The sequence below is a fragment of the Mustelus asterias genome, chromosome 7 (assembly GCF_964213995.1).
Source record: "Mustelus asterias chromosome 7, sMusAst1.hap1.1, whole genome shotgun sequence".
Taxonomy (NCBI): Eukaryota; Metazoa; Chordata; class Chondrichthyes; order Carcharhiniformes; family Triakidae; genus Mustelus; species Mustelus asterias.
In genome coordinates, this window is record NC_135807.1 from 131664357 (window position 1) to 131678196 (window position 13840).

The 13840-nt window shown below is 44.7% G+C and overlaps 1 protein-coding gene across 4 annotated transcripts in view; it reads right to left on the minus strand.

Annotated features, from left to right (window-relative positions):
- nfatc1 (nuclear factor of activated T cells 1) overlaps nt 1–13840 on the minus strand; it is a 300700-nt gene that overhangs the window by 184122 nt on the left and 102738 nt on the right. For all 4 annotated transcript variants that reach the window (XM_078216846.1, XM_078216844.1, XM_078216845.1 and 1 more), the window contains exon 6: nt 10662–10802. In XM_078216846.1, the coding sequence (XP_078072972.1) occupies nt 10662–10802 (141 nt within the window). The remainder of the gene's footprint in view (nt 1–10661; nt 10803–13840) is intronic.

The window sequence follows — 13840 nt, forward strand, 5'->3', positions numbered from 1 at the left end:
AAGCATGAAGAACATTTTCATTTCTGTACCATTTAAGTATGTTACTCAACAAAATAAAATAGTCCTCGTCCCGGTTCCATGACGCATATTTCACAGATGAATTCATCTCAAATACTATGATGAAGTCTGGATTAAAACAGTGTCGACGGTTAAAGCTTTTAACTTTTCTTCAAATGAAGGGAATTCAGGTGTAGAAAGTAAATTGTTGTGTAGAAATGCGATTGGATACTCTTCCTCTGTCAAAGTGCATCTAAATAATTTGATTTGATTTGATTTATTATTGTCACATGTATTAGTATACAGTGAAAAGTATTGTTTCTTGTGCGCTATACAAACAAAGCATACCGTTCATAGAGAAGGAAAGGAGAGAGTGCAGAATGTAGTGTTACAGTCATAGTTAGGGTGTAGAGAAGGATCAATTTAATGCAAGGTAAGTCCATTCGAAAGTCTGACAGCAGCAGGGAAGAAGCTGTTCTTGAGTCGGTTGGTACGTGACCTCAGACTTTTGTATCTTTTTCCCGACGGAAGAAGGTGGAAGAGAGAATGTCCAGGGTGTGTGGGGCCCTTAATTATGCCGGCTGCTTTGCCGAAGCAGCGGGAAGTGTAGACAGAGTCAATGGATGGGAGGCTGGTTTGCGTGATGGATTGGGCTACATTCATGACCTTTTGTAGTTCCTTGCAGTCTTGGGCAGAGCAGGAGCCATACCAAGCTATGATACAACCAGAAAGAATGCTTTCTATGGTGCATCTGTAAAGGTTGGTGAGAGTCGTAGCTGACATGCCAAATTTCCTTAGTCTTCTGAGAAAGTAGAGGCGTTGGTGACGGCATGGGGGGAGACCAGGACAGGTTGTTGGTGATCTGGACCATCTAAAAACTTGAAGTTGAAGTAGTGTAATCAGTTCTGAACACCACTGAGTTAAGTAAGCGAGGTGATGTGCCTGGAAAGAAAATCTGAGGATGTCCCTGGGCGGCCATCCTTTAATTGTAAAAGTCAAAAGACGAATCATTTCTTTAACTTCAAAGCAAAGCTGCTGGCAGAACTGTACAGAAACAATACACAGAGGTATAGGAAATTCAGACGACCGAGCCAACAAAAGTTGGAAAAATATTTACAGGTGGCTGCAGCTTTATTCAGCCACTTTCTCCAATGCGACCTCCCTCCCGAGGTTAAGTCCACAACCTATCCAGGAAGTACGCAAAGTAGATGTTTGGCTTCTCTGCCTAATTTCCGATGATGGAACAGTGGACACAGCTGCTATAGTGGAAACAGTTATCTGAACTGTTAAGTGATTCCGCTCCCCCCCCCCCCCCCCCCCAACCCCAACATTTCTAATTCCTGGAGATGTGTGTCTTTGTTTTAAAATCGACACACATAACTACAAACTATTAACTAAAGCTGAGCGAGTTAGAATCATAAAAGGAGGCCATTCGGCCCATCGAGTATGCACTGACTCTCCGACAGAGCATCTTACCCAGAACCCATCCCCACAACCCCATGTATTTACCTCTCTAATCCATCTAACCTACACATCTCTGGACACTAAGGGGCAGTTTAGCATGGCCAATCCACCTAATTGCACACCTTTGGATGCTAAGGGGCAATTTAACCTGGCCAATCCACCTAACTACACATCTATGGACACTAAAGGGCAATTTAGTATGGCCAATCAACCTAACCTGCACATCTTTGAACATTAAGGGGCAACTTAACATGGCCAATCAATCTAATCTGCACATCTTTGGACACTAAGGGGCAATTTAACCTGGCCAATCAACCTAACTTGCACATCTTTGGACACTAAGGGGGCAATTTAACATGGCCAATCCATCTAACCTGCACACCTTTGGACTGTGGAAGGAAATCAGACTTACTTTGAAAGACACTGGCCCTCCACACAGATGTTACCCCTCCTTCATTTTCAAACCTAGAGGCATCGTCAAATTAGAGTGGGGATCGTGACCACTAGTGAGGAGCCATGGTCAGAAAGAGGGCCAAGAAATTGTGTGGTAGACCTTGTGAAGGAGAATGGGGAGCATACTGCAGCTCTGAAATGCTTTTGTACCCCTTGAAAAAGGCACTCCTTTTCTTATTGATTTCAGCTCCTCTTCTTTGGCCTATGATTGGCAACATGCACATGCCACAATGGCAAATCGAATAATCCACCTCTGCTGAAAATTGGTGGTAGAGGCTATGTTTTGCAGACCGTCCACCCAGAGACAGATTGGTGCATTTCATTGCTGCCAGACCAGCCCCTGATTAAGGCAGGGACAGTACAATCAATGCTCAGGCATATTTCCAGCCCCTTCTTCCCCAGATTCACCAGGAAATTTCCGGGCCAGGACCTGAAAACTGAAGCTATGGTTCCCTGATTAATCAAAGGACTTGGGGTTTGAAGGTCAATGGACTTGTTCATGGTCTATGTCACTCCCACAACGATTCTCATAGCGGGTGGAATGGGAAAATTCTGCCCTGCATGTCTTGGTGAGAATTCTTCAGTCTGATTGGTTGATAAAGACATGCTTTTGCTGTCACTGCTCGCACACAATACTTTTTTTCATTCATTCATGGGACATGGGCATCACTGGCTGGCCAGCATTTATTGCCCAAGCCTAGTTGCCCGAGGGCAGTTGAGAGCCAACCACATTGCTGTGTCTCTGGAGTTACACGTAGGCCAGACCAGGTAAGGGCGGCAGATTTCCTTCCCTAAAGGACATTAGTGAACCAGATGGATTTTTCCGACAATTGACAATGGTTTCATGGTCATCAGTAGATTCTTAATTCAAGATATTATTTCATTGAATTCAAATTCCAACATCTGCCATGGTGGGATTCGAACCCAGGTCCCCAGAACATTAGTTGAGTTTCTGGATTAGTAGTCCAGTGATAATACTACTAGGCCATCGCCTTCCCCTTAAGGGGCACCATGCTAAAAAGAATCTCTAAATACCGTAAGCTGTCACTCAAAAATCCACGAAAAGTTTATGGGTAACATAAGGATAATGAATCATAGAAACCCTACAGTGTGGAAGGAGGACATTCTGCCTATTGAGTCTGCACTGACTCACCAACAGAGCATCTTACTCAGGCCCACACCTTGCCTTAGCCCCGCAGGCTCACGTAATTAACCACCTCATCCCCCTAACCTACACATCTTGAGACACTAAGGGGTAACTTAGCATGGCCAATCCACCTAACCTACACATCTTGGGACACTAAAGGGCAATTTAGCATTGTCAATCCGCCTAACCTGCAGATCTTTGAACACTAAGGGACAATTTAGCACAGCCAATCCACCTAACTTGCACATCTTTGGAGTGTGGGAGGAAACCGGAGCATCTGGAGGAAACCCACGCAGACACAGGGAGACAGGACAAACTCCACACAGTCACCCAAGGCCGGAATCGAACCCCGGTCTCTGGCGCTGTGAGGCAGCAGCGCTAACCACCGGGGTGAACACTTTGCCTTTGCCACTCAGCAGAAAACCCTGGCCAATAGTTAGTTGTGGCCACTTGTCTGTGAGTAATGCGGAGAGTATACCAGCTGTTTTCAGGAGCATCGGCGAACCATGTGAAATCTTTACAGACAGGGTGATAAACTGCAGAGCGAAACTATATAATCACAAGCTCACTCAAAATGTGAAAAACATACCCTGCCAGAGTATTAAGTTATAACCATTAGTTTCAGAATAAAACTACACATGGCCTTCAAAGATTTAACAGCAATTTAGCCACGATGAGGAATAGTTATGCATTAGTTAAAGCTCTGGAGCAAGTTCTTGGCTTATGCTTGAGAGTGGAAAAGACAAATCATTAAAAGCCAGTAGCACTTCATTTTCAGAAACACCAAAACAGAAGTTGTTGTGCATCAGACAGAAGGGGCAGACAATTCCTCATGTTACGTCTGGAGGGCCATGAGGGAAATCTCAACTCCCACGCACTGGGATATCCTCCAAAAGGGAAACCTTAGACAATTGCATCAGCCTCTTTGGGTAAACATGTTTTGCAGGTTTACATTGTTAAATCCAAAAAAAGAGAGGGAGAGCAATGGAAAAAGTGGTAGAAGGTGGGAGTACGAGGGGTAGTGAGAGTGGAAAATTGTCCCACAGGAAAAAGGTATCTTTTTTTTTCTCTCGCTATCTGACTGCTTAGGGGTCTTGCTTGCGTGCAAGATACCTTTTTATATTATTAGCAACCAGTGACAAGAAAAAAATCCATTGGATGTCTACAATTTGCACCCAGTTCTTTGCTCCAGGTAAGCTCTTTGGTCATTAAAAATCAAAGGAACATTACAATCCAACAATAAACAACAATAACAACAAACTGTATTTACATATTATTGTGATAAAATGTCTGCAATAAGTCTTTGGAGGCAGCAGTCCCTTCACTAAAATCTCTTTATTTACAATTCCAACAGCAGTATACAGAATGCTATCAGTCAGCAGTCTACCTTCGGGAGTGTCAGTTCCTCTGGCACTCCCGGTTAAATACAAGGAAAAGACTCCCTGACTGGCCCATCAATCCACTCCTTAATCAGGGAGCTTATCTTCCAATAGGCCAACCTCAATGGCCTGATTGAAGTCATTATAATGTCCCAAAGCATTTTACCATGGTGGCACGGCGGCACAGCAGTTAGCGCTGCTGCCTCACAGCGTTAAGGACCCAGGTTCAATTCCTAGCTTGGGTCATTGTCTGTGTGGAGTCTGCACATTCTCCCCGTGTCTGCTGGGTTTCCTCCGAGTGCTCCAGTTTCCTCCCACAGTCTGAAAGACATGCTGGTTAGGGGCACTGGCCATGCTAAATTCACCCTCAGTGTACCCAAACAGGCACCGGAAGGTGGCGACTTGGGGATTTTCACAGTAACTTCATTGAATGTTAATGTAAGCCTACTTGTGACAATAACTAAATAAAATGAATAAAATATGATGTAGGGTCAAATGAGGAGATATTAGGACAGATGACCAAAAGCTTGGTCAAATAAGCACGTCTCAGGAAGTGCCTTGAAGGAGCAGAGAGAGGTTCAGAGAATTTTAGGGAGAAAATTCCAGAGCTTGTGGCTTTGTCAACAGAAGGAACAGTTACCAATGGTGGTGTGATTAAAATCTGGGATGTTCGAGGTTCCAAAAGTAAGGGAATGCAGATATTTGGGGAGGCGAAGGCCTAATTGTATTACCACTAGACTATTAATCCAGAAACTCAGCTAATGTTCTGGGGATCCATGTTCGAATCTCGCGACTGCAAGTGGTAAAAGTTGATTCAATAAAAAATATCTGGGAATTAAGTATCTACTGATGACCATGAAACCATTGTCGGAAAAACCCATCTAATGTTGATTAATGTTCTTCGGGAAGGAAATATGCCATCCTTACCTGGTATGGCCTACATGTTGATTCCAAGGCCACAGCAATGTGGTGGACTCTCAACTGCCCTCCAAGAGCAACCAGGGATGGGCAATAAATGCTGGCCAACCAACAATGCCCATGTCCCGCGAATGAATAAAAATCCTGCAGGGTTATAAGGCCGGAGCAGGTTACAGAGATAGGGAGGGGTAAGACCATGGAGGAATTTGAAAACAAGGATGTTAATTTAAAATTGAGGCGTTGCTTAACCGGGAATTAAAAATAGCAATGATCCAGTAAAACCTGAAAATCGTGCATTTCATATTCTGTTTTTTTAACTATAATTAGCCTGGCGAGAAAATTGTTCAGGGAGAATTATGGAATTCATTTTATTGATAAAAGAGGCTATTATCTAATCGTTATCTATTTGATAGCAAATATTAAATGTTTATTTGAGCTTAAAGAAATTAAGGAGGCATTCAAAACTTTGAATTCATTTTGAAAGAAGGTGGCGACGTTGAACATCGCCCATGACTTTGACGCCATGCACAATCTCTCATCAGCCAAGGGTTTTACTGAAATTGAATTTTTAATGAACATTTTTAGGATGGCACAGTGGCACAGTGGTTAGCACTGCTGCCTCCCAGTGACAGGGACCTGGGTTCAATTCCAGCCTCGGGTCACTGTCTGTGTGGAGTTTGCACATTCTCCCCGTATCTGCGTGGGTTTCCTCCGGGCTCCAGTTTCCTCCCACATCCAAAGATGTGTAGGTTAGGTTGACTGGCCATGCTAAAATTGACCCTCGTGTCAGGGCGACTATCAGGGTGAACATGTGGGGTTACGGGGATAGGGGCTGGATGAGATTGTGGTCGGTGCAGACTCGATGGGCGAAATGGCCTCCTTCTGCACTGTAGGGATTCAATGATTCTATGATTTTGGGATACACTTAGAATTGCCATCTGCTTGGTGGCATGTACTCATGGATATTTTATCATGTGACCTCCCGCCTCCAACTGCCCTGTTCTCACCCCAATCCGCCCCAACATCAACACATCATTGGTGATCTGACATGCCAATCTCCACAGGCCCTGCCTTCTTACACTAGGTGACGAAGAAACAAGGTTCTTCATTATTGTATTGGATTGTGTTTGACTGTCAATCATAGAACCCCATTGAATTCATACAGTGCAGGAGAAGGCCATTCAGCTAATCGAGTCTGCACCGACCCTCCAAAAGAGCATCTTACCCAGGCCCATCCCTACCCCAGCCCTATCCCCATAAGCATGGGCACTTACCATGGCCAATCCACCTAGCCTACACATCTTTAGACTGTGAGAAGGAACCGGAGCACCCGGAGGAAATGCACACAAACATGACGAGTGTGCAAACTCCACAGACACAGTCATCCGAGGCTGGAATTGAACCCGGGTCCCTGGCAGCTAACCATTGTGCCACCTGTGCCGACAGTCAAACAGCCTTCACTCCAACTGCCCTCCTCCCCAACCTTTAATATACTTGTAACTAATAAGTCAATGTATTCAAAGAAAATGACAATTTTTTTTCATGCCCCTGTGATATTTCTCTAAGGTTGCTTGCAGTAGCTTCCAAGATATGAAGCTTCAATGACTGAAGATTGCAGAATGGTCCTGGGATGTTGGCAACTGTACTCCCGTACTTTGACTATTGTTTAATATTGCAAGTTATTAAACTGGGAGCAAGCATCCATTATTCAGACGAACCGTCGACACCTGGACATGCCATGTCAGGGAAACAACTATTCCAAAGCTGCCAATTTTCAGTGGATTAAATATCCAAAGTGAATTGGGAGGAAGGGTAGTGAATGATTTCATACGTACTATCTAATACTTCTGGCTGAAGCATTAACCGGGAACGTTAACCTCTGCTGCCTCAGCATTTGTCTGTCCAATCAATCCAGACTGCAAAATGTCCTTCCATGGGAGAGTTCCCCTTACCCTGCGTCATCTGAGGAAAAGAGGTCTCCTGATCCCCATATTAACTGACGTGAACCAGCTTGAATCCAAAAAAGCACAGAGCGAAGATGACTGGACTCAAGTGTGTCAGACATAACGTCAAGCTCCAGTAAATGGACTCTGAAGTGGATGTGTGCTATGATGTTCAATTGATGGCTCACAGTTCAGAAGGTTTCCACAGGCAGCTGTGGAATTCATAGCTGGTGCCAACATCAGGGAAACCCTCCAAAACAATAACCCTTAAAAGAGGTTCCTTCCATTCAGGTCAGCACCATGACTCATAAATTCTAACACTGTCACCGTTGAGGAACAGGCATTTGAAAGATTTCCACAAAGTATGAACTTTCTTCATGAAAAAAAAATGCACTGAGATGTCGACCGCACAAAAGAAAAATGTCTGTGTTATGACAAACCTTTTGCCTGGTTCAAACTCAATCACCACTGCAATCCGAACTGAGTAGCTCAAAGCCAGGATAAGATTAACCCCCCCCCCTGACAGAATTAATCTGATGCTGTCCAGGTGGGTCCATCAAATATCACTTACAATCGTCTTGCTATCGGCTCACACTGGGTGACTTCACAAAGCCTTTGTTGAAAATAAAACAGAGCGCCACGTACAGGGGATTGACATCGACGTACGAGTGATGGCTTTTTAATTCGTGCGGTGTGCGTTCATTTGTAGATGGTTATTTCGAACCGTCCCTCTGTGGAGGTCTGGAAAAAGCTGCAAGAACCCCAGGGTGCACTGCAATGGTGTCAGCCAGCTGGAATTCCACAGACCATGATCGCAACCTGGCCCCAAAGTAAGTATATTTGGTCTGCTTCCAGACTAATAGGAAACTGTGCTCGCTGGGAGAAAAATACAAAGAAAACACGCTCACTTTGATGCTTCGTAGCAAGTGTGTTCTCCGGGAATATCACCCAGCTTACATAAGCAGAGGACATCCTGCTCTTGCGCGATTAAAGCATCTCTTTTTCTTGGTGTTCAGCTTGGTTTCAGTGATAGCGCCTTGCCTCCGCATAAGAGGGCCATGGGTTCCAGCTGCACCCCAGGCACTTCCCTTCAGCGCAGCACCGAGGGAGTGCTGCACTGTTGGAGGTGGCGTCTTTTGGACGAGGCGTCAAACCCTGTCAGCTGGCCGCAGAAGATCCCATGGCAATATTGGAAGAAGAGTAAGGGATTTCTCCTATTATCCAAGCCAACAGTTATCCTTCATCCAAGAGCACTAAAACAGATGGTCTGGTCATTTATTTCACAGAGTTTGCTGTACAATTTGGCTGCCATGTTTCCCTGTGTTATAACACTGACTACGCTTCAAAGTTATTTCATTGGCTGTGAAGTGCTATGTGATGTTCTGAGGTCAGGAAAGGCGTTATATAATTGTGCGTTCTTTCCTCTCTCTGCGCACCATGGACAAGCATGTAAATTGCAGTTTCCAAAGCAAGCACATTATATGAATCGAAACTACGATAAATTGGGACCAAAAACTCATATCCACAGTGCTTATTTTTAGGATAAAAAGCATTAGCTAAGAGAGGGCAAGGATCAAATCTTAAACAAATGTGTAAAAATGTAAAATTGCTTCAGTTCTATTTGCGAATTCATTCTTACAGAAGCTTACAAATCTAAAACAGATACGCCAATTACCAATCTGAAAGTATTCCGAACGCAGCTGTGTAAATAAAACGCCCTCGTCATTTTTCTAATGGCTGTTTGGTCATAAGTCAGTTCCATAATACCTAATATCATGGCTGGTCCCTTTGGTCTACAACAGAGTATTTATAATTTGCCCACGCAACTTAGGGGAGGCTGGTAACTTTTTCTATGCTTGATAATCGACATCTTGTTTTAGCATTTCTAACTCAAGCCACATACTTTATCTAAAAAAAGACCACAGAAACCAGTCTTGCAAATAAACACAAACTATGGAGAAAGAGAAATTGTTCAAAGCATTCTGAAAATGTAAAGCATGAACAATTAGAGGAGTGTACTTCACTTCTAATAGGGGGGTTATAAACGGTGGCACAGTGGTTAGCACTACTGCCTCACAGCGCCAGGGACCTGGGTTCGATTCCCAGCTTGGGTCACTGTCTGTGTGGAGTTTGCACACTCTCCCCGTGTCTGCGTGGGTTTCCTCCGGGTGCTCCAGTTTCCTCCCACAGTCCAAAAGGCGTGCTGGTTAGGTCGTGCTAAATTCTCACTCAGTGTACCTGGACAGGCGCTGGAGTGTGGCGGCTGGGGGATTTTCACAGTAACTTCATTGCAGTGTTAATGTAAGCCTATTTGTGACAATAATAAATAAAATTTAAAAAGCAAGTGTGAAAGCAACAATCGGGTTAATTCCAATTCTTTTCCCACACCTAGTGGTGCACTAAGTCGGACTTTCACCTGTTTCCATAGCTGGTTATTCCTGGGATAGGTCACTAGTCTGTCGCATAGCTTGAGAGGCGCCACTCCACATCAAGTGTGGCTGACCCGAAGTCTCCCGCTCTTACCGTCAGCCAGTGGCATGTTGGGAAGGATTTGCAGGTTGACACACTCAACCTGTTTGGCCGTGTTATGAATGCATGTTCCTTGGCCATCAATTCCTGGGGTGGGACCCAAATCCGGAATTTCTGGCTCAGAGACAGGGATGCTACCTGTTGCACCACAAGACTTCAATCAGGCTATGCTAACCCTTTTCTTTGCAGAGTGTTGGGTCCATTCATTCGTTTGAAGAGATGAGAGAACTGCACTGGTATGAGTTTTAAAATGTTTTTCTTTTACTGAAAAGAACTTAAAGAATTAACATGACAGAAGCAAAAAAGCGAACTTGGAGACTGGCTTCTCAGTCAGGCCTTCTACAAAAATAATATGCACTGAAATAAGTGGAATCTAAGAACTGAACTGAACTGAACACACACACTCTAAAATCAAAATATATTTCAACCCTTATCTCGTTATTGGAAGTGTTTTAAGCATGCTGTCTTTGTCTAGAAAAACAATCCTCACAGCTGCTGTTATGGAGAACTGTTGTTTGCCTGCAGTGTGTACCCTTCAGGAATGCAGTCAATTTTTAACTAACCCATCATGCCTTCTGATTCTATAGGTAGTCAAGCTAGCTACAATTGTTCAGCTCAGCATAGTTAGTTAACCCCAACAGTCCAGCATTTAAATGTAATTATGCACGGACAGAAATATCTTAAAATGAAGCCTCTGCGTAGACTGAAGCAAACGGGGCTAAGCATACACAGGATCCCTCAAGAGACTTTACTTTTCAACTGAAAGGCCAACTTGCATCACTGAGTGTTTCATCCTGTTAAAGATCTGATAACAAGCGCACATCAACGTACCTGCTGCCTTCTCCACAAAGATGACCTTCGACTCCGCGAGGAAGTTGTGACCGTTTAATATCATCATCTTCCCACCGATCACGGGATATCTGTCAATGCTTTGCTTTTCTATCAGTGGCAACTCTTGTGCGGATCTTTGGGCTGAGGCAAAGGAATACATCAACAATCAGACGCTCTGGGCACACAATTTCCAGATGATCAACTGCATATGACAGAATGGTTTCATCAGCATGTGGCAATAAAACTGCAATTGTTAATGCTCGTTTGATTAATCCAGCCATGACCACTCTGAGTGATCGAAATGAGCTGGCGCTGCAATCATTTGTAATGCAAATATTGGGGAGAAAAATTAAAATTAAAACTCCAACAATAGTGTTTGCAATCTAATCAAATGGTTATAAAATGCTTGTGTTTTACTTGCATTTAGGATGATGTTAATCTGGGTAACTGCGTTGTAACCATGTTTAAATACCCATTTTTTACTTTCAAAATCACTCCACAGGTAATTGTGAATGGAAAGAGCTTGTTGCTGGAAATTTACTGTCTCACTCGCCTGAGGCTCATAAGATCCCGCACAAGGCCAACGGAGAGTACTGTCCTGCGAGCCTCACCCACCCCAATTCTGGAACGGACATGCCGGTAAAATTCCAGCATGTTTGTCAAAGGCATTCATAAATCCCTCAGTTCCGTTTTACCTGCTTCGTACCAACAGTGCAAGTAGTTGCCAATCAAATACTTTGAACATCTTCATTCCCTAATTTAAGTAAGGTAAAGTTTATTTATTAGTCACAAGTAAAGCTTACATTAACACTGCAATAAAGTTACTGTGTAATTCCCCTAGTTGCCACAGTCCAGTGCCTGTTCAAGTACACTGAGGGAGAATTTAGCATGGCCAATGCACCTAACCATCATATCTTTCGCACTGTGGGAGGAAGCCGGAGCACCCAGAGGAAACCCATGCAGACACGGGGAGAATGTGCAGATTCCACACAGATAGTGACCCAAGCTGGGAACAGAACCTGGTCTCTGGCGCTGTGAAGCAGCATTGCTAACCTCTGTGCCACCGTGTCACCCAGTGATTTCTGGCAAAATGCTCACCATCTCTGACTATCCCATAGAACTGTCTGAAATCAAAAATAGAATCATAGAATCCCTACAGTGCAGAAGGACGAAAATATTCAAGGTTTCATGTATTGGCATTTCCGTCGCTCCAGGTTTTGCTTCACAAAGGACTGAAATTCCACAGGGATCTCACTGGTCTCCCATCATAATTCCAAAGGGAGACTGGAAAAATCTTCCCAGAATATGAATAAAGTTATATCATGTCAACATACTTCAATTCATTTACATCGGCTTGACACATTTGATTTATTTGTTTGTGTCAATGGAGTTTTCACACAATTCTCTGCTTGTCAAAATAGAGTCCAGCAGGATTGGTGGGCAGAATTTGAGTTGGCGAGGTGTTGTTTGCATTTTCCCCTGGCAAAGGGTTGTTATTAATGGAAGTGCTTTCTGCTTGGAGGCAAGTTGCTAACAATATCCCACTTGAATTGGTTTCAGGTTCCTTGACTTTCATTATTTTTATTTATCGCATGCAGAAACTTTCAGCAAGTTCCTGCATCTTGCAAGGAGATGTGCAGAGATTACGGGCAGGATCTTCCACTGGTGGGATTTTTCAGTCCCGCTGCAGTCAATGGAGATTTGAATGGCTCGCCATATCTGCCGCGGGGAAACCCGTTACAACAAGGCCGGGAAATCGCTGCCTATGACTTTGGTTAGAGGGATTAGTAGGTAAATATGTAGGGATATGGGGATAGGGCCTGGGTAGGATTGTTGTTGGTGCAGACTCGATGGGCTGAATGGCCTCTTTCTGCACTGTAGGGGTTCTATGATATATGTCAAGAAGGCATACGGCTTGCCTTCATCGACCGGGGCATTGAGTTTAAAAATTGGCAAGTTATATTGCAACTTTATAGAACCTTAGTTAGCTCGCACTTAGAACATAGTGTTCAATTCTGGTCGCCACACTACCAGAAGGACGTGGAGGCTTTGGAGAGGGTACAGAAAAGATTTACCAGGATGTTGCCTGGTATGGAGGGCATTAGCTATGAGGAGAGGTTGGAGAATCTTGGTTTGTTCTCACTGGAGCGACGGAGGTTGAGGGGCAACCTGATAGAAGTCTACAAGATTATGAGGGGCATGGACAGAGTGGATAGTCAGAAACTTTTTCCCAGGGTGGAAGAGTCAATTACTAGGGGCCGTAGGCTTAAGGTGCGAGGGGCAAGGTTTAAAGGAAATGTACGAGGCAAGTTTTTTACACAGAAAGTGGTGGGTGCCTGGAACTCGCTGCCGGGGGAGGTAGTGGAAGCGGATACGGTAATGGTTTTTAAGGGGCGTCTTGCCAAATACATGAATAGGATGGGAATAGAGGGATATGGTCTCCGGAAGGGTAGGGGGTTTTAGTTAAGTCGGGCAGCGTGGTCGGTGCAGACTTGGAGGGCCGAAAGGCCTATTCCTGTGCTGTAATTTTCTTTGTTCTTTGTCTACCAGCAGATCTAGATGCAATGAAGAAAAAAGGGGGTTTTGTCTGGCAAATGATATTAATGTACATAACGATAGGGCCAGATTCTCTGACCTCGACCGCGACTGGGATTTTCCGTTCCCGCTGCAGTGAGCGCAGATTTGGTGGAGAGCACCATATCCTCCGTTCTCTCTGGCAGTGGCAGCGGGGCATGAAAGGTCGGAGAATTCCGGCATTAGTATTACAAACATTGGCGGGATTAATATCGAGGGGCAGAATACTCCCAAAAAAATTCTAAGTGTCAGGTTTGTGTGAAAACTGGAGTAAATCACACTGACTTTTTCAGTGGGAGTTCTGAAATGAATCTCCCACACTCTGTGCACTGTAGAGTGCCTCAGCGTGAATTGTGTGAAAAATCTGGGGGCCGGGCCTATTCCCACTGGAGAGGCTGGCACCATAGCGCTGAGTGGGCCACTGCGCACGCGCCGATCTGTCAGTGCCGAGATCGGCGCATGCACAATGGCCCCTGTCTGCCGGCCTCCCGATTGCTGGCCAGCTCGATTGCTGACCAGCTCTGCGGCCCCTGCAACGCTACTCTCCCTCCCCCATGGCCTAATCGCTGGCCCCCCCAAGGATGTCCAGGCCCAGCCCCAACCCC